The 21734-nt window shown below is 43.1% G+C and overlaps 1 protein-coding gene across 2 annotated transcripts in view; it reads right to left on the minus strand.

Annotated features, from left to right (window-relative positions):
* SPTBN1 (spectrin beta, non-erythrocytic 1) overlaps nt 1-21734 on the minus strand; it is a 121701-nt gene that overhangs the window by 5468 nt on the left and 94499 nt on the right. For both annotated transcript variants that reach the window (XM_065739439.1, XM_065739440.1), the window contains 15 exons: nt 19654-19800; nt 17831-18094; nt 16944-17168; nt 16658-16747; nt 16122-16400; nt 14829-14959; nt 13260-13464; nt 12743-13117; nt 10808-11052; nt 10272-10410; nt 9137-9221; nt 7848-8044; nt 6654-6766; nt 6056-6119; nt 661-899 (listed from right to left, as the gene is read on the minus strand). In XM_065739439.1, the coding sequence (XP_065595511.1) occupies nt 661-899; nt 6056-6119; nt 6654-6766; nt 7848-8044; nt 9137-9221; nt 10272-10410; nt 10808-11052; nt 12743-13117; nt 13260-13464; nt 14829-14959; nt 16122-16400; nt 16658-16747; nt 16944-17168; nt 17831-18094; nt 19654-19800 (2798 nt within the window). The remainder of the gene's footprint in view (nt 1-660; nt 900-6055; nt 6120-6653; nt 6767-7847; nt 8045-9136; nt 9222-10271; nt 10411-10807; nt 11053-12742; nt 13118-13259; nt 13465-14828; nt 14960-16121; nt 16401-16657; nt 16748-16943; nt 17169-17830; nt 18095-19653; nt 19801-21734) is intronic.

Here is a 21734-nt window from a genome sequence, read left to right on the forward strand (position 1 = left end):
TCAGGTTATGATGGACTGGCATCTGATTTTCCACTGCACACAGAAAGCTCAGAAATTTTGCTTATTTGAGAACTGCATAACTGAATCAACCACGGCACACAGAATCATCTTCACCAGTTTTTCTCTTCTGAACAGATTATCGTGTAGGTGGAAAGTGCCAATGTGCAAACAGAAGATGTCAGAATAATATGGACATCTCTGTTCTTACACCTACTTGTTTTTCTTTTCTTGTAGTAACATACAACTTGAGAGATCTGGAATCAAATCCCACTACTGCCACAAACTCATCACGCGATGTGGGAAAGTCAGTATATCTTTATGCCTTCATTTTCTCCCTTCCAAATATGGCTAATTGGGCATTTTCTACCACGTATGATTAGGCTGCAACACCATCAAATATGTTCTTCAACCATGCACATGCAATTCCTAGAACAACTTGAAAAACACTTTGGAGCTGTGAGAAGACAATAAGAGCAGCGATAACATTCACAATTATATAATAATGGAATGTCCTGAGTTGGAAGGGACCCGCAAGGATCACTGAGCCCATCTCCTGGCTCAACACAGGATCATCCAAAATTCAAACCACACAGCACAGTGAATTTGGATACAATTATCTGCATTAAGCAGTGATCCTCATTAAACATCAAGTGCTCTTACCTGCTTGAGGCTTTCTTGCTGTGTGTCTCCCATTCGTGTTTACGATGTAAGAAGCCTTCCATCTGAGCTGAAGGAATCTCCTGTGTTTTGGCTGGTAGGGTAGCAGCAGTCTGAGCCTGAATGGCAGCCTTGGCTTTGCGGTCTGCCGTTGGAGAAGGAACAGGACTCGACTCCTTTGAACTTGTCCTTTGTTCTGCAGCTCCGTTAACCATTTCATTTGTTTCTGCAGCTTCTGTCACCTACGGAGAGTGGAAAAAGTGCTCAGCTAGATGACTCACAACACGGAAGTGTTCTGCAGTTAATCTGTTTCCCTGCACAACGTGGCTGTGTATAAGCTTTGCCTGGAGAGTGACACAGGCCTATGAGATCTTTCTCACACTCCATGGAGACACAGGAGGCCAAGGACATTAGAAGGTATGAATGGATTAGTACCCATTTTATAGGTGGAGAAACAGGAAAATAAGAGCTGCTAAACTGCAGTGTGAATTTTACTGTGCTTTGCTTTGCTAGTCAATTCATATTGATTTATATATTGTTATTCCTAAAATGAGAGCATTCAATTCTGCTGCTTACTCAAATGTTTGGAACAATAACAATCACACTTTCTGCGAACCTAAGAGGAGCAGTAGAAGTTATACACATCAGCCACCTTAAATACATTTATGACATTACTGGGGCATAAAAAGTCTACGAAATGTCTTAGCTCTAAGTCAGCAGAAAAATGCCAAAATTGCCCAGGAGCATTTACAAAAATGTTCAGAATTTGTTTCTGTAAAAGCTCCTTTCCCACTTTCCCCATTCCCCTAGTGACACAACAAAATCAAAACATGCAGAAATTAGAGAGATTACACCATGCATTTCATCTCCAGCATCCCAGTTAAGATATTTGATCTTAAAGACGAGGGAAATGAGGTCATACGTCATTTATCAAAGTCTTTTTCAGACTTTCGTTATTAGGAGGAAGGGATTTTTGTTAAAGGAACTGAAAACCACCACAGTCACACACCATCACACAGCTATTTACCCCCAAACAAAGACAGAACCAAGGCCTTGCCCATCACTTGCTTTGTTGATCGCGTTGCCTGTCGCACTGTGATCGAGATAGCCTAGAGAGCAGCCATGTTTCCAGCAGCTCTGACTGGTCAAGCTTTCGACGTCTTCAGGAGCCATTCATCCATAATCATTTAAATTGGAATCCTAATGGCTATACGCTTTTGAAATGCAGCTTGGTCCCAGTTGTTTTTTGGTTTTGTTTTTTTTGTATTCTTGTACCATTACTTTGACACGTAGAGCCATTGGTAGCAGCTCAGGAGTTACACAACCAGTGTGTATTATTATTATTAGCATGTTACTAAAGCTTAGTGCTGCTAATGCTCTAGTAGATTACAAACATTCTGGACTGTTTTTATGCAGACAAGCAGGTATTTGTGAATGGCACAAAAATTAGACATTCCCACTTCTGCACATAGCCTGGACAATTCAAAAGCAGCCGAATTATGCAACAGACTAAATTTTGCCACTGTTTGCTAGAACTTCTTGTACCTGCCAAGTATACATTATTGTACCTCACACCTTTGTCCCTCACACATTGACCTAGAAAGATCTAAATGTCATCTTGCTATGAATATGGGAAGGGTTGGTTAACTGCCTTTAAGCAATCTAAATTTCCAGAATACAGACACTACACCACTGAAACAGGGAAAGAATCACAGCTCACATTCCACTTCAGTCAAATCTGTTTTACTCCATCCCTAAAGAAACACAGCCTCACAGCCCAGTTGACTGGAAAAAATATCTACTCTGCACTGAATTTCTTTCTACCTAGTGTTAGCCAGCTGTAAAAATCAGTGATGCTGTTTCTTCAAATTCAGGGTAAGTCAAAGCCATCGAACCAGGCTATTTATATCCAAATCTCAAAACAAAGATCTTGCATTAAAGGAGGGTGGGGGTGGGGGAGAATAAACAAATAGATGAGACTGAAGATTATCCAAACACTGCCGGCACTGCTACTGCAACAGCAGGCTGTGAAATACACAACCAGTGATTCACCAATGAGTGCTCAATGACCTGTTCATCACCAGTGCTGGTCACCAATGCCCAACAATCCACATTCAAGAAAAAGGAAAGCCCTTTGCAATTTATTTTTTCTCACAACAGACAGTTACTGAGGTTCAAAGATACTCTTCTAAATGGACAGGATCCCTGTCTGAGATATATGAAGCCCTTGTGAACAGCGACGAAGAATTACTGGATACTCACTCAGTCTGCATGCTACACAGACCTCAGTAACTCAGCACCACCTTAGATAAACTACCCAGAACTACCAACCAGCGAAAGCACTGCTAAAAGTAGGATGTTTTCTGTACTCATACGGATGAGATGTGAAAATAATTATTAGAGACCTTTGGGTACCCATAACAATTAATCTGAAATAAAAAAAAAGACAAGTTCCAGAACAGCAGTCACTGCAAAAGCTACTTAAAATGTTTCTATGGGAACTAACGTGAAATTCAGTGCTGCAGTCTGCAAGCCTACGCTTTGAAATGGTAAACGCCAACTTTAATTACAAAATCGGACCTGTGATATCTACTTCAAATGCTACTGATTGTGAAAGGGCTATGAAAAGCTTTATTGATGCTCTTTCAGGTTTTATTTCCTTTCCATGTGTTATCTACAATTAACAGAAAACAAGCAGAATAAATCCGAATCATAAACAGGTTTGCAAAGAATGTGTAATGAAAATAGAGAAAAACAGGAGCTAAACAAACTTTAATGGGAACGTGCACTGGGCATGCAGGGACAATGCAACAGAGGACAAACATTAATAGCAAACTGTACTGTTACAACAAAGCAGTTATGTACATGGAAACAGTTTTCTTAATCGTGACTTTGAGGTTAGTTGCAAGTGCTTTAGTGGCTAGAGACTACTGCTGAGGTATTCTTAACTCAGGGCTGTATAACATGCAAGAGGACAGCGGGGACAATGACTGGAGACATCCCTTTCATTTTCATAGTGCTTAAAGCAACCCTGTATTCAGTTCATCACCTTTAGTCTCTGCACCACTGCTTAAATAACACAGAGATATTTGCCTTTTCGGATGCAAATAGGTGATGGCTTGTGTATTGTTCTGGCTTCTGTACCCTTTAAACGCTTTAAGCCAGAACCGTGGGCCATAATGAATCGGTGTAATCTCACATACCTAGTGCTTAAAACCATGACCTTAAACGATGACTTAATTCATTATTCCTAATCATGAAAGTTTAATTCCTACGCATCAATGTATCTACATAAATTACTTTTTACATACTAATTTTTAGCCAGAATATATCTGAAGTATTTCCAGACTGTGGCATCTGAAGCTACAGCTGAACTGCTCTGAGAACTGTCACAGCCTAAAGGCAAGAGAACCAACACTGGTGTAGGTAGTCACCAGATCATCCGCATAACTTTAGAGGGAATTTTTAGAAGCATTAAGAAACTATATCTTGTTGTCCTGACAAAAGAAAAAAAACATGCATCATCAAGTGGAAAGGCAAGTTACAGTACAAGTATAATTACTGAAGCACATCCTTTCAGTCACCTCTCTCTTTACAATCTTAGCCAACACCAAACAATTTAGCTGCACTGATCAGCTAGAAGTTTACATTTTAACCACCAGCACTGTCTCGAGCCTTAAGTCAGAAGTAATACGGCTGTGTACGTCTGATGCATTGCAACACGAGATTCAACCAGCAGAGCTCTTGTGTAAGACTGGAGTGTGGATGGCAACGACGAGCACAGAAATGCATTATGTTTCAATGTAATAAAATAAAAAATGAAGGAAAAAGGTGGTGTGTAAGACCATGACAGCCAACAAGATGATGACCACCTGGGGTGTGCTTGTGGTGTTCCCTACCACAGCTACGTACAATTTCATAAACGTTAGAATGTACAACAGTTATCTCACTTCCTCATTAGTATCCAAGATAAACTAAAAAGACATTATCTAAAGAAAGAAAAAGGCACAACTGCTTAATATCCTACAGCATTAACAGAGCCTGTGTGCAGAGTCAGAAGTCACAAGGATGGACTGTTTGAAAGGCAAACATGCTGAAAGGCATTCCTCCCAGAGTCCCAGACCGGGAGCCATGTTTTCTCTGTGGTGGTGGTAGGAGCTCTACTATCCACTGACTCGAGCCTGCCAGGAGCCTTTCCTGCACTTAATATGACCTCACAGAGTGAGGCTCAAAAACATGAGAGACAACATGTGAGAATTTCTCCTACGATTCTAAGCATCAGTCGAAACTCAAGTGAGCTCTGAAGGAAGGTAATGGAGCACTAACACCAGTGTTCAATTCCTCTGTTGTTTAAATATATACATATACATATTCACTCATATGTCCATTTTGAGATTACTGGCATTCATCTCGACTCCACTGGAATAACTCTATCAAAAAGGACTGAATGGACAATTCAGCCCACATTATAGGAAATATGGAGCTGGAATCTTAGACCAACGTACTTTATTTCACTTCCAAAGAAAAGCATCACAACCTCTCCTTAAGGGTCCACAGCCTACTCTCATTTATACCACTGTATCTCCAGGGTCAGGAAACAAAACTGCTGGTGCATAAATCAGACAGGACTGAGAGCAAATGGGGCCCCAGAACAGCTATTCAGCATGACCACAACTCTTCTCAAGGACTAAATACCAAGATAAATCTAGAAACTATTTTTTATTGTTTTATTTTACGTTTATTTTTATCTGCAGTCAATGAGTCCATTCTACATGGAATGTTATACAGCTAATCTTAAGGCTTTTAACTTGGTAGTTACAACACTCCCCTCCCTCCGAGCCTTCACTGCTCATGTGCAGTACTGTCTTTGGCCTTGAGAATAACTCACTTGCTAATGCAGCTGATTTAATAACGTTGCCGTGCTGAAACCTGTTAGTATAGCTCGATGCGTCATACCTGTCAGATTCTAGTTCTCTTCTTCATTATGACGTAATCTCATTAAATCTCAATTACTCATAAAAGGATGGTTTAGCTGGAAAATCTTAATACTATTAACAACATGAAAAACTCACAGTAAATAACATGAAATAAATGTGTCACCTTAAAGCAACTGAGAGTCAGTAGGGATACTTAAATAAACAAGGATTAAAGTGAAACAAATGTATCTCCAAGGATCTGCTAATTAAATAGAAGTCAACTGATGGGAAGGAAGAGAAAAGCAGCAAGGAAATCTGAAGCCAAAAGATTAAACCGGTACCAGTAGACCACACTGAAAAAAAAAAAGGTGTCTTTTGCTGCATGTGATTGCATGTCACAGTCCAGACCGTGATCGGTCATTGGCTGTCCGTCTGCTAATAAAGTTTTTGTAGTTTTGGTAGGTTTGGGAGCGGTAACTAACCCGTGGAGATTCCTGGTCTGATGGCAAACCATTCTGGGAAACCTGTTCTCCTTTCGTCCCATCCCTGTTGAGAAAGAAGAAAGAGACATTTTATTAAGCTGTTAAAAGTCAACCCTCTTTTTCTCCCAAACAAGATTTTCATACTGAATTTTGCACATCTCAGAAATGCAAGCAAGTTCTTAAAAACTGCCAAGTCATCTGTCGACAACGCTGTAAAAGCCTTAAAAAGATTTCCACTTGCAGTGGCAGAAGCAAAGAAGAAATGCTTAACCGAATAAAAGAAATGCAGAGTAGGCTTTTGTGACAGTTACTGCTCAGGGTCTATTCCTAACACATAAGTAACTTGATAAATGTTAATACTCCATGGACATGGCTTAAAATCCATCTGTAAGTGATGCTCATTAAAAGAGAAAGACAGGTTTGTTCAGAAATATTAGTTCATAACACATAGGCTGCATAAACAGCACTTTTACTGGAAGGCCCGGTATGTATTAACAGTAGTAACTGCTTCATGATGGAAAATTGGAACATTCATCTTAGCAGAGAATTCAGATGCCTGGGAAAGTTGTGGCCCCATCACCTACATCCACAGCCTTACCACTGCTGCTGGGAGCCTCCATCTTCTGCAGCCTTTGGGCTTGGCTCTGGAGTAGGCGGCTTTCTCTTCCTCTCCTCTTCCTCTTGCTGTCGACGAACTTCCAGCAGTTCCAACTGAGAAATGAAACATTTTTGTACATGTTAAAGCACTGTAACTCAGCTATTTTTCAAGGTGCATTTCTAGAAACTTAAGAATAATTCTCTGCATTTTTCTGAAACTCCTGAAATTAAAGTTTATCGGAATGAAATTCGAAAGCACAAGCCTTTGTAAGTATTAATCATGAGAAGGATGTTGCACTGAATTTCTCAGTAAATCATAAAGCATCACACCCTTAGCATCACACAGAGTGCTGGCACAGCTGCTTGGCACTTGTCCAGATTTCTGATCTAATTCATTTAATTAACACAAAACAAACAAACAAACAAACAAATGTAAAAGCATCCCAGGCTATCAAAATACTGAAGTGACATCCTCATCAGCTTGACAAAACTAGAAGTAAAACGTTTCACATGTGAATCCCTGAGATGAACCATCTAAATAAAAGCTGGATTTCTGAAGATCTTGATAAACTTGAATTCACTTTGGCTGCTGCTGTGCTGCTCTGTGCATGAGAAAAATCAAGCTACTTCAATTTAGTGCCTCAAGTAAAATTACTCTCTAAAGATGGCAACATATTCTCCAGGTATTATTACTGACATTGCAGCTCTCCTGAAAACCGTTGTTGTTGATGGTGTATTTCTAAGGGAGAACACAGCAAACATTTCTGTTGAACTCCCCATCCCACACTGTCCTCTTTAACTGAAAATATTTTCAAGAGTTTGGATCTGGGTCTTCTTCCCTCAATGTCTCCCTTCCCATCTGCCAGTACAGCCTTTATATCAGAGGGCTGGAGCAAACCGTTCAGCTCTAGAATTTGCTTCTGCACCATCACTCTTGGGCCTACAACAGCTCTTGTTACCAGTAAGGTCATTTATCACTTAATCTTCCTCTGCACGCTGCTGAGCTCAAATGAACTTGAGAGGGTTTTAGTAGTGGTGGGAATATGAAAATTCAGGCCCTGGGAGGTTGGCCTTGGCTGACCCTCCACACGGCCAAGCAATGGAGATTAGGTTGGTGGTGATGGGAGTTGCTAGTAACAATCAGCTGGCACTGCCATGAAGGGGAATGGTGAGGAGTTCCCGCTGCTACACTCACCGTGGTCAGTCTTTCCAGTGCTGCAAATCTCTCATCCCAGGTAGCTGCAGATTTCTCAAATGCTTCGTGCCTCTTAATTAATTTTTCCACTTCGTCAACACTTTGACCTATTTCACGACTGGACAGGTAAGGCTCCTGCCCCAGCAGCCAGGCCTCAGCCACACTTGCATCTCTTGAAAACTGATGCACCTCCAAAACTGAATGAAGAATGCACACAGATTGGTGCCATTAGTGTCAAAAAAGGCATCATGAAGTTATCAGAATAGTATTTGGCTGTTTTCCTTAACTAAGCTCACTGAAATCAATGATTTAAAAGACAGAAATTTGTCACGTTAGCTTTGCTTTGAGGAAAAACAAAAGTGAGGCTTATATCTTCTACAGATTATTTTACTTGCTAATTTCAGCGTTTCTTTTTGGTTCTAATCTGCTGCAACCAAGTAAATCCAGAGCAGAAATTGTTATCTGCTGGCTTACTCCTCAGACTGACCTGCCGACCAAACATAATGAAGGCTGCAAGTCCCTTCAGCAAGCACTATTTCTGTACTTCATGCTTGTCTGCAGTGCTTAGTTCAAGGTTTCCTTCCAGCAGAAAAAAAGCTTCAGCAGCTTTTGTGAATGAGAGCACGCATCGTTCTGATGAACATGATACCAACACCAACCCTTAGGGACAGTTCCTCACACAGCTGTACTTCTTAAAGCCCGCTGAGACTTAGGAACAATGAAGAACCTACAGCCCAGAACTCTACCACATGGTAACACTGCACTGGACGGCTTGAGATAACAGAAGGGCACAAATTGGCAACTGCAGGAGCTACAGAAAACTTTATCTTAGAGTTTCTGAACTGTGTTATTTCTGGCAAAGAACTTGGAAAATGCTACGATGCTTATAAGTACATCTTATGTCAACAGACTGTTCAGCAGCCTTCCAGTCTGTCAGATAATGCAAGGGTGTTACATGTAACAAGACTGCTTCCCCATATTTTTTGTTAGCACATCCTCTGTAAAAATGCAGTTGGAAGATGACACCTGCAAAACATGCTAGATCTGTTTCACCTGGCTCTAACTTCAGGCACAGAGAGCAAGATCATCTGTGCAGGTTTCTTTGTTTCAAGTTCTCCATGGTTTTACAATTAACAGATGTGAATTCTACAGTTCCTACAGTACCAGCATACTTTCAACGAAGGCTAATAGAAGAAGGTAAGGGGTTGTATGTTTTTTCAATGCTCAGAAAGACAGAGAAGAGAGAATCAGATATGGGGCCGCGAAGTAAAATCCAAGGGTATCCTTACTCAGTCTCAGCCACTCCCATCTGTCTTCCCACTTGTCAATCATTTCTTTTCTTTTTTCTGTCAGCTGCAGTAGCTTTTCCTTGATCTGGATTTAAGAGGAGAATGCAGGACTGTTACATAAGCATCAGGCATCACATTCACCCCACTGCAACATGTCAGCTGTTACCACAAGCAAAAGACACTGGCATTTGCTGAAAGGACACACTGCACTGCTTTGTCAGGAGATGACCTGAGTATGAATGTAACAGTTTTTTCTTATTTTTGAAGTAGAAATAAATATATATAGTTTGTATTAAAATATCAAGTTTACATGCAGTATTTCTTAAGAACTACAATATCAAAATTATTTGGTAAAAAGAGCACAATGGATAAAGATGGTGCAAATGTAGTAAGTGTTTTCTAGGAAATAATGCAAAACGTGCTGCCCACGATTGCTATTAAAAGCCCCAAGCTATGATGTGCCAGTGTAAGCCCCATATTGTGCTCAGGGTGAATACTGGCTAGGAAAATCTCCCAGTTCCTCTGTAGCTCTTATGTGTAATGCACACACAGCAAATATCACCTTCCTGCCATGGGCAGTGTCTTACAACCAGTGGCTACCCTTCTTTGGCCAAAAAAAGGCATGAGGAAACACGGGTTGAACCACTGCTCTTCAGTCTAGTGGGATCAGAAAACAAATCAAGGCCTTAGGCTGCTGGATATATTTTTCTCATAGCATTCCCTGCATTTACTCCCCATAAACATTTTCCCACTCCTTTCCCTAGCAGGCCCCTTTAAAACTCAGACACCCTCACAGTTGTCTCTGCTCCTGCTCAAAGAAAACACCTTTCCAAGCGCAGCCATCGCAGAGACAGCTCCCTGCAGACCTGAACGCAGCAGCTTCTTTGTGTTTCCTGGATGGACAATGATATTGTGCATCTAGGTGTCACTCCTGCTTCCCAGCATGAATTCACAGCATGAAATCACACGCTAATTTCACACTCGTAGATAAATGCAATGGTCCCTGAAGTAATGCGTGACGCTATAAACACGAAGCTTATGAATCCATAGATTCCACAGTGACAGTTTCTCTAGCTGACACAGAATGTATAGGCCATCAGCACTGCAGCTGTTACACACTCAGTAAGCACAATACCTCCTCTGATGCATAGTGTTTTCTTGCCAGAAGAGATTTGCCGAGCTCAATACAGGTCGTAAAGCTGTCATTTCGGGCATCAATTTCTGCTTTGATACCCTGGTGATTGTTCATTAGCAGTTCAACAGACGAAACATCCCTAAAATAGCCAATGCATGGTTCAGAAACACGTATTTCAGACACAAACAGCAGTTACGTTTTCAAATAAATAATGTAAGCCAGAACAGTACAGCACAGAATTTAATTTGTAGTTATCTCTGTAGTCCAGAAAACAGGATTTGCTTATTTGAAATCCGATTGGCGCCGGAATGCTGCTGTTCCTGAGGAAAGGCAGCTAGCAATCTCTTGGAACATGATTTTCCATTGCAGTTACTTCAGTAACCCCCAGCAGGAGCACAGGAGCAAGCTCCCAGCACACCGCCATCCTGCCAACCTCTCCGAACTTCTGGCTCAGTGACACTGACTGTCACACATGTTCCTCAACTGACCTGCAGCCTTATCTCTCACGTGATATCACACAAGATGCTCCACGTTACCTTGGCTTTTCCTGGGCTTCAATCTGCCGGATAACATCTTCCATCCAAAGCATGAGATCCCGAACCATGCTGAAGAAACGGAATTTGTCTCCCGTGTCCACCAGCCTGACCCTGCGGCCCTCACAGGCATCCAGCAGCGCCTTCCATGCTTCCAGGACCTCGTTCTCCCTCTTCTGGATGTCATCAGCTTTGTCTCCAGCATAAGCAGCCTGAAGGCGGGCAGCATCCTCCTGGAGCTGTCTTACCTGGTGTGTGTTCACAAGAGATAAACGTGTCAGCACTTATGTACTTTTCAGTCACATACTTGGGAGCGTTTCTGCTGCTAGTTCGTCATTTGAATTGCCCTCTGAAGTCCTTGCCGATACATCTGGTTTGTCAATATAGAAAGGTTTATTTTGTTATTAAGCTGGTGTATCCCTACAAGAATGTTTATCGGAGAAGACTGTTGGTCAAGGAGCCCCCAGAATAACAAAGATTTGCTACTGTCTAAACCTTGTGTCGAACTGGGTGCCAACGTAAAGTGACAAATTCCAGGGCAAAAGGGAACTATTTCCTCATCAGATTTTCTACCTCCCACACAAGTGACAGAAGGCTGCTCAGGAAATCCTGCACCAGAACAGCAACGCCGGCTGACAGAAGAGATGCTTTTTCAGAATCACAGATAATGACTTCAAGCAGCAGCACGTTGGGAAATGCAAAGACCCTTGTACAATGAGAAAACACTTTTCCTTTCAAACACTATTTCTTGACTGTTTCACGCACTTTTCCAACTCTACTAGCCTTTCTCATTTTAAAAAAGATTCAATGCAAAATTGCTAGCTAGAGGCACACATACCATGCCACTACCATAGCTCTGCACTGTGATACGACATAGCATACTATGACATATTCCCAATTGCCTTGAGAGAGGCTGGGAGTGGTATTTTGTGAACCTCTCCCATTTTATGTATAAAATCTACAGCTCCTGAAAGTAAAACATTCGAAAAATCCAATGGTTGCTATACCTCCTCTATTCTAGTGTAAAGAACTCTGTATATTGCAACATAATTGAGAACTGGCAGGCAGCTCAGCCATAAAAGCTATCTTTTCCATCCTAATGGGACAAATGCAGTCAGTCTTAATTCCCCCATTTCTTAAACATGCGGTCCCTTTCCAAAATTCCCATTCTGGCAGCAGAAGGCTGGTTTTTTTTGGTTCAGAGTCCTGAATGTGTTGGATGACCAATTGCCTTCTTCTATTTATCATACCTTGGCTTCAAAAGATACAGAATTAGATCAAGTTTGGCTGCTTTTCAAGACCTTAGCTTGGACTATGCACTTGAAATCTGACTGTGATTAGGAAGCATCACAGAAAACAGTATTCACAACTGGAAGCATAAACTCATAACCAAATCAGAAAGCCTCTCTGTAGGGATGCAGGCTTCTTTTACCCCTCAGAACAGGAAATGGAAAAGTAACTAGCAGAGGAGGGTGCCATTTTTTCAGTTGGTAGTACTGTTTCTTGTTGTGGTTTGCCTTTTGTTTTGCAAGTTCACGCATCTCTTTAAATTTGCTTCTGCCCCCCACACATCATTCCTGGCTCCTTCTATGGGCAGCCGGTTGTGTCTCATGTTCACCAAGGTGAATGTGGCATAAGGACCAAGGGAACCTGAGGTGGCTTCCAGCACAAGAATGATACCCAAGAACAACATTCAGAACAGAGAAACCTGACAACTGTATTTCGTGTTACCTCTGTGTACTAAAAATTCTTCGCATTTCTGTTTCAGGGAAACTAATTAACCTAATGCAACGTCAGAGAAGTCAGATAAGAAAATGCTGCATAAGAAGTAATTCCTGTAGGAATACACTTGGAAAGCAGCTGCCAGCATTGCCTGCCATCCTCTGGGGCAGTATCAAGGTTCTGTATCCACAGACAGTGCTAGCACTTGGTACACACCTGTGTGCCGAGAGCTTGGATGTCGTGTTCAAACGTTGTGTGCATTCTCTGTAGCGTTTCCACTGTGTTTTGGTCTCTACCTAGCTCTTCTGGCAGTTTCTTGTGTTTGTCTTGAATGCGTCCTAAGATTTCCTTGGCATCGTGGTAAAATTTGTGCAGTTCATAAGAGGCTGCTAGGATTTGTGTTCTCGTGTCAATGAGCTCCAGGAGATCAGCCCAGGCCTCATTGAGACCATCCTTCCACTCTGCAATTGTGGCAGCATCTGAATGCCCGGAGTTGATGAGCTCGTCGGCCATGTGGTTAACGGTGTCGACGCGCTCCTGCCCGATGTTCCCGGTGTCCCGGGCAAATTCTCGGAATCGCTCCTGCAGCATCTGAAACACACAGAAACAGACTCATGGCAGGGTGCAACTACACACTGATGGGAGCAGACCGTTCAGGTCGGTTACACCAACCATCTGCTGGCTTGCTGCACGCGCAGAAGGGTAAACCTGCAGCCATACCCACAAGGCTTACCGTTACGTGCTCGTAATCCTGTCCCAGCTCGTGGGATCCTGCCACCACCTCCCTTTCAGCAATCCACTGCTCCAGGTCGTCCACCTCTCTGTTCAGCTGGAACAGCCTGTGTCTCTCATCCAGCTTGCCCCTTCTCTCTTCTGCTAGATCCTTCAGGCCTGCATACAGCTTATCCACTTTGGACTGGCGCATGCTGATACGCTCACTGAAAAAAGAAACAAAGAACACTGAGCCCTCACAGCCATTTACAAACAACAAGTCAAATGAAAAATAAGACGAGGATAAAAATCACTCTTGGGAGTTGAACCCCCAGAAACCAGTTGCATGCAGAAATTTGGCTCAGACACTCTGGACCAATCCTCTGCTGGAACAGCTGACTGCACCAGCTGGAACTCCCTTCTGCCCCATGTACGTGTAAGCCCACTGCTTAACAGAGTAAAGCTAAGAACCAAGACCTTCATTTGCTTCACCACAGATTACACCAGAATTTTTTCCCATGACAATAAGCAGGATTCGAGCTGCTGAGGCAAGGAACATTTCGTTTTCATTTAAATTCTGCTCCAAAGTTCAGAGGCACTGACGGGTTTCTTATTCCCTAAAGCTCAGCATTTCCAAAAGAGGATCACGTTTCTACTTGCCTTATCTTTCTCAGCTATTCTCCCTGAGCCATATAGCCCTGCCTTCCCAACTTCACATGAAGATGATTCTGATATTGCAATGCTCAGCCAGCCCAGACAGGAAATCCACTCTCATAAGAAACTCTGACGACCACAAGAGAGTGCTTTCGAGTTAAATGACAACCTCCTACCGGGAGCAGGGAGCACCTCTGCTACCATCGCTCTCTCTTCCAATCTGCAAAGCTAGGGCAGTTAAACATGTCAGCCTCATCATCAAATCAGCCTCAGAGTCAAAGCCAACAGAGAATTCTGTTTGCTTAGCTGCGGCTCTTAGAACAAACAACTCTTCATCTTGGAGTCTCCCACAGGGAAAATCACTTATGAATGTTGAGAGAAATTAACAAAAAAACAGAACGTTACTATGCCCATGTTTAAAACATAAGACTCAATTCTGATTCTTCTGATATTTTAAAGAGAAGAAGTAGATCTCGGGGAGCACTGCCCTAAGACAGAAGGACAAACAGCTGCCACCCTGTGTTCTGCATATAAAGCTGGTTGACAGAGTGAAGATTGATCCTTGTCTCTCAGGACTGCTATACGTCTGTACCGCCCAGCAGAGCTGGCAGACCTGACACCACTAGCCTGTATAAAGTGTACAACAGGCGTTCACCGAATGTGTGCAGTGCTATCCAGCAGTCTACGTCTGGACATGCTGACCTTGTCTGGGACACAGAACTGCACTCAGCACGCTGTTTCTCCTAAAATCCAGTGTCTGGCCAAATCAGATTGGTTCAACATGCATTTTGAACTGAGGGAAACTCAACTCAGCTTCTCCTGTACAGTCTCCAGAGGTGTTTTCTCTTCCCCATAGTCTTTGTGCATCAGAATTACCCAATAAAGGGACTGAGCTTCTAAACAAACTCAGCATACAATTAAAAATAGCATTTAATACCTTTCAGGATGATTATCTGCCACCAAAGTCCTGCTGGTCTTTGAAAGCTGGTGCACAGTCTCAGCATAGTCCTCCACAGCCTGTTCCAAAATCTGGTGTTTCTTCAACATGGACACTGCACTCTGTTCATCCTGTAATGGTGACAGAAAATGATGGCCCATTCTCCCCATGCCAGTGAGACTCCGCACAGCAAGCTCATCCTGTTGCTCGAGCAAAGAGCGGCAGCCAGAAAAATTTATAATGAGCTGCTCCAAACTTCTGATGGCTGTAAATCAATTATTGAGTCCACAGTAAATGGTGGACGCAGAAAGCAAAATAATGAGAAAGAAAAGTGAATTGCAACAGCTCCTCTGGGATGCAGAACAAAACCACAGCAGCTGCGAATCGAGCACGTTCAGTTTCTTCTTCTATGAAGTCCTCTGTGTGTTTGCACAACATTGGTGATTGTGCAGAGCTCAGAAAAGCAAACAGTTTTAGGCAGCTCACTGCTCAGGCTTTCCAACTCCAGCCTGGATACAGACAAGAAATCCCAACGAGCTCGCACCAAAGGGCTCTCCACCAAAGCATGTGGAAACATTGCAATGAAAACTTTGTACGTGTTGAGAAGAACACCAACATAAAAAACAACTCCCAGTGTTAATTAATATTGTCAATACGCCTTTTCATTAACGTATTTTTTTGTTATCAGCCACTGACATTAATAACTCTTCATCTGCCTCGCTTAAATATAAAAAGGGACACAAATCCCTGTGAACAGAAGGATGAACACCCATGAAACGTGTTACACAGGTACTAAGCTGGGTTTTATTCTAACACAGAAATGAACACAATGCATTTCTGTACCTGCCACACTATTGAAAAATAGGAGTTCAACGAGTCTGGTATGGCCTGATGCTGTTTTGATTTCATTGTGCCAGGAGTAAGGACAGGCCAGCAGCTGTGGCATCCACTGGCTGAACACCAGGCCAGCTTCACAGAGAGCTGCAGTGCGCTGTTCCCAGTGACTCAGAACTGACAGAAATCTTGACCTAACTGGACTGCACTGGTAAATCTCACCTTACAGTAAATGGAAGCACGCAGTTACCTTGCACAGTGTGAGTCTACTTCACAGACTGCAGCAAGGCCTATCATTCACACTATCTGGTGTGTCATAACTGACAGAAGGCTGCTTGAGCTTTCAGAAGGGAAACAGGTTTATGTTACTGTTACATTAGTGACAGATTAGATCATGTCACCTGCCCCCCTGTAGCTAAGCAATTATTATCAGACTAGTGTCACAGTGGAGCTGCTCACCTTGGCCTTCTCTTCTGACATCATGTAAAGCTCCTGCTCACTCATCCAGGCCTCAGCCTCAGCAGCATCGAAGTAGTACTGCTGTGCCCGGTGGGACTCCTCCAGGCGCTTGTGGCGTTTCTCTGTCTCCTCGATTAGGAGGTTCCACAGCTGCTTCAAGTCTGCAAGCCTCTGCTGAATTGCTTCAGCATTGGGGCTACTGTCTGTGATAATGTTTTGACTCCTCTCAAAAATATCATCAATACGAGGCTGATGTCCTTGGATTTCTTTCTGAAGTGTCTATAAAGGAGAAATGCAGACAAACAAAACCAGAAAAGCTGGTCAGGGGTCTCACCTCTGGAGGGGCAGCAAAACACATGCCCTCAGCTCACAGGGTTAAACTGGGGCTCTGCCCATCATGAGTGTCCTGGAATATGCCACTCCCCAACACAGTCACACCACCACTGAAGCCTCCATGATTTTTCCCCCGGCCTGTATTTACTCAACTAGTCAGTGCTAAGGAGAAGCAACAGGCAGGGAGCTCTGACAGCACCTACCTGGTTTTTCTTTATCAGTAGCTGCACAGTCTGGAGGTTGTGTCCATGATCAGTAGATGTTGCTATAGGCATCCTCTCTCCAACCCACAACTGAAAGCAAGAGAAAAAGAGCACACCTGTTTTAATGCAACCCCAGATACAGCCAGAAAAACAGAGCGTTCACGAGGTGCAAAAAGCAGCACGACTATAACATGCTATTGAGACATGATTGAAAGGTTTATTCCAAGCTGTGGGAAGATGTGAGCTTTTCCTAGTGTCTGGGGAACGAGATTTCTCTTGCACTTACAATTTCATCTTCCACGTCCCGGTTGAACTGGTGGATTTCTTTGGAGGCCAGCAGGTTTGCTTTTCTTTCATTCAAAGGTTCCAGCAACTCCAAAAATTTCTTTTCGACAGTAAGGCGTTTGCCATCTACTTCATCTGTACTCTTCCCTTCTTGACTTAGAGCCCGTGCCTGGCTTTGTAGCTCCTCTATCTCTTTTTTACGAACATCCATCTGATTCTCTAGCATCTAAAACAGATTAAAAAAAAAGCAGAAGGACTTCAAAAATAGGGTAAAAGCAATTTACACAACTAGGGCACATTAACAGCATCGTGAGAAAGAACAGATGCTGGTCAGTAAGGATTTATGGTACTAATAATCACTGTAGTGCTCCTGTTGCAAAGTACAAGGTTTAAACACACATTCACTCTTTCACAACTGCCACCTGCTGATATTCCTGTTACGCCTGCTTGTGTAAATCTGGCCAACAAGGTGCAGATAAATCACTTCTATCAGTTGGTTACACTGAACAACTTCAGAGCACGGCTAAATGCGGATGAGAGCATCATTGCTGCCTGCTGTCCTTACTGTCTTTACTGAAAGAAATCAGGGACCAACCAGCACTGGACACATCTGGTGGTAATTATATGGACACATCTAGCAGGTAATTATGGAGGACTACCACAGGAGATAGAAGAGAGATATTAATGTGGGGAGTGAAGGAAGTACAAGGGAGTGGAAATTTAAGGCTGATTTGTTTCTGAATGTTTTTGCTTTTTCTTAAAGATAAATGGAGCAAGAAGAAGAAGAAAAGAGAAGAAGATTTTTTCTGAACTGAAAGGATCTCCCATCCTCTCCTCTGAGAGCAGGTAGATGCTCAATGCCTGCTCGGTAACCTGTGCGTTCTTTACCTGCTGCTTCTTCAATAGGATGTTGACACTGGTGAGGTCTTTCCCGTAGTCATCCGACTGAATTTGGCTCTCCAAACCATTCAGCCACTTATCCAAATCAGCACAGCTCTGGGTAAAAAGCTCCGCCTTGTTGGCATCAAAGAGACGCTGAGCCTTGGTCTGAGTAGTGGATTCGAGCTCTTCCCACATCTGATGGAGACCTGTTAGCTTCTCTTTCACTACAGCTTCAGTCTCTGGTTTCTCTGCAATGAGCTGCATTCCCTCCTGCAAAGCAAAGAGCAAGCAAAATGGTTCCTCTTCAGGAGCACCCACAGACCATAAGTGAAATTATTCCAATTAGCAAGCATTCAAGACTCCTCATCTGCTGGCAACATCAACCGCTCACTTTCTATCTCCAATTATCCAGTGACTCTTTCCAGAACAACATCTCCCACATCCTTCTGTTGCAAGGAAGAGAGATAATTGCCAACAGGAAGGTCAAGCAACACATCCTTTCTTGTCCCCACTCCTCATGTTCCTCTGTGGGACTTCCAGGGATGGTGCTCGGACCGGAGTAGGGCAGGCTGCCCCACACAGCTGTGTGGCAGAACGGGAGCTGCTGCTGAGCAAGCTGCCCACCTGCCTGCTCTGAGGCACCTCACCAAGGGAGCGCTGCAGATGTGGTGTAATGCTGGGAGAGGGAACTTGTGTCACAGAAACAGAGCTATGTAACTTAGGGGTGATATGTCAACGGGTCACAGCAACTCCCACACGCTTATGCTAGTGCCAGAGAAGAACATTCTTCCTTGGCAAGCAGGACACAGCAGCAGGACACTTTGGCTTAAAATATATCTTTATCAATATGGAGATTCTATCAGCTTTGGAAATATTTGCTCTATTTCTAATTATACTTCTACCCCTGCAGCTGGGTGGTGCTACCAGTGGACAAACGTCTCTGATGTGAACACTACTGACAACCCAGAATACTTACTAGCAGTGATCCTGAAAACATTAACACGGTGACCGTCAGCTGTGACTCAATAGAAAACTTTGGTACTTTGCTACAATCTGATTTTTCAGAGGTAAAGAATGAGGATGTACTGCTGTTACTGGGAAAGTATGCTCAGTACTAAGAGCAGCCTTTTAATTACACCATTAAAGGGTACAGCTATTTGCAGATCAGAGAAAAGCCTCTAATGGAATATACAGTGCCAAAGCGGGAAAGGAAATAAGCAATTAAGCTAACTTACACTGAACAGAAACTTCACTGTCAGGACTAAAGACACTTTAATTTTCTTTCTTAGTTTTAGCTCATGACAGAATATAAAAGCCTTCATAGTAAGTTGGTGACACAGAGCTGTGAATCTATGAATTAATTACAAAACTGGTTGTACTTGCATTAAGTTGGCATGGGAAAAGGCTGCCTGAAATTCCTGAAAGAAGAAAACCAGCATGGCACCATGGGTGTCTACACTTACCTATGTTCAGTTATTTCCCAGCCAGTACCTGCCCTTTATTACCTCAATTTACAACATTTGCCCTGTTCACTTTAGGGGTATGAAATAGGTTCTATCTTACTCCTAACAGGTAAGAATGGTTAGACAAAACCAAACTGTCACCTTAGTCTTTATGTGTTCTATGAATGTGTCTTGGATAACAATGAGGAATAAGACGGGTTAGTTGGAGACAAAAAGAGACAGGTAGTTATCCTACAGCAACAAGACCCCCTCTGACTTTGCGGAACACACGATTCAAGGACCAGTCCTGCACCACAGCAGATCTCCTCTTTGAGTGAAACTGTCTTTGGCACAGATGGGGGCATGTTTTGGACATTCTTTAGTTACCTTTTCAATCTTCTCCAGCCACTCTTTGTTGGATGCAAGTTCTGCCATAAATGCCTGATGCTTCAGCCACTTGCTGTGCAGGTTCCTTGCCTCATCGTAAGACATATCCTGAGCTGTAAGCATCTTCTCATTGATCCAGAGTGAGAGCTGAAAAAGAAAACATACATGTGTTCACAAGTACACCAGGAAATAAACGTAAAGTATCAAAATGCGTGAGATTCACAGACTGTTTGTACTCAGGATTCAGTCAAGGATCCACCTCTTTAACAATTAACAGCCAGCTCCGACATATAAACAACCCCAAACCCAGAGAGAAAGGAACCAACTCCACCGTGAGCAGAATCCAACGCACAGGTCTCTGCCAGCCCCACAGGAAAAGAAGCCGGGACACGTCCTGCTTCGTGGCCACAGTGTACTTTCGGGCTGTTCTTCCCTTGCAATATTATTCCTTGTGCTTGCTACTTGACGTGAGGAGCTGAAGGTAACCACCATGCCACTGTGGAGCCTTACTGGCTTCCCAAGGACACAGCAGAAGTACACGCAAATGGAGTGGCATGCCCAAGTCACTCTCCAGAATAATACAGAGCCTGTGGCCAATCTTTCACAGAAACACTGAATGAGAAGGAATATGGTAGCAATATTCATATTGAACGCCTTAAGACTAAAGATGGCTTTGAACCATTAATTCACACCACATTTTAGTATTCCTCTAGAGTCTTCTACTCACGCTGGTTAAACAACCACTTGCATTGTTTATCTGCCCGGCCCCCAGCACGGTTCTGGGTACTAAAGACATTCCTTTTGCCATTACATAAAATCCCAAACTGTGTTCTGATTTTCTTTAATACAAAGACAGTGAGAACCATTCTCAGATCAACACTGGAGAAAAATCAATACTTTAAAAATAGCTCATTGGCCAAGGGCAAATGGAATGTGAAAGTGATCGTAGCAGCCAGCATCCGATTTCCTCCTAGGGTGAGTCTGACTGCTCAATCCATTCCTTAGGTGTGGATGAAAAAAACCACTTGTCAGAATGTATATAGAACTTATTCTATATATTATAGAACGTATTCTGCATATATAAAGTGCCTGCCAAAGAGGAAAATGTCAAAACAAATCTAAGCTTTTTTTCCTGGAATGGCACTTCAGTGATGCACGCCGTCGTGCTGAGGAAGCAGCCTGACCAAAGGAGTAACAGAGCACAGGCAGGACTCCCCACTAAACTTGGGATACAGGACAACCAAGTCACTCAGATTCACAGGACTTCTTAAAATTGTCCCTATAGGTTGAGTTCTACAAAAAGGGAAAAATCAAAGCAATTAAAAAAATCATAAATCAATCAATTAAAGAAAGTCATTTGATTTTGCTTTCAAGTCTAAACAGAGAAATACTCGTGTTAATGAAGATCTCTGGAGGCTTCACAGATGACAGGTCACAGGCTGCCGTGGCACCCAACGATCACAGCTCCACTAAGGACTGCTGTGCAGCCAGGAACAAGCAGCTTTCCTCCTGCCCTTCTAGCCAGAAGACAGCTGCTATAGTCTGAAAACTGCACTGCTTGTCTTTCATTGTTTGCATTCACTCAGCCACTGCATGAAGCCCTCTGAGGATTTAGAAGTGCTCCCTAAAGGAAGGCAGTAAGGCCTGTTGAGCGGGCAGGGTCAGCTGAGACACAGCCTATCTCGGCACGCTCAGCGGGCACACAGAAATGTGCAGTCTGGCCAAATGCTTTCACTGTGGCATCCCCAGGGAAACAAGCCCAGGCAGTGCTCAGCTTCGTGTGCTCACAGGGAAGATCAGCTTTAATCTCTTCCTAGGTGAGCTGTGGAATGGCATAGTCACAGTGGCACAGTCCCTCTGGCCCAACACAGGTACCAGAAGGCACTTTGTAATCCCACCAATACAAATCCTCCATCTCACTGTGGCTGTTCCCTCAGAAAACAAGCATTCAGTGATCATCATGGCTAATATCCTCTCAGAAAGGACTGGAAAAATTTATAATGCTTTGATACTGTACATTCTATCTTTGAAAAGCTCAGTCGAGACATCCAGACTTCAGTGTCTGGAGAAAAACAATCAAG

The sequence above is a fragment of the Cyrtonyx montezumae genome, unplaced genomic scaffold (assembly GCF_038088225.1).
Source record: "Cyrtonyx montezumae isolate F1298 unplaced genomic scaffold, pur_monq_1.0 scaffold_24, whole genome shotgun sequence".
In the NCBI taxonomy this organism is placed as follows: Eukaryota; Metazoa; Chordata; class Aves; order Galliformes; family Odontophoridae; genus Cyrtonyx; species Cyrtonyx montezumae.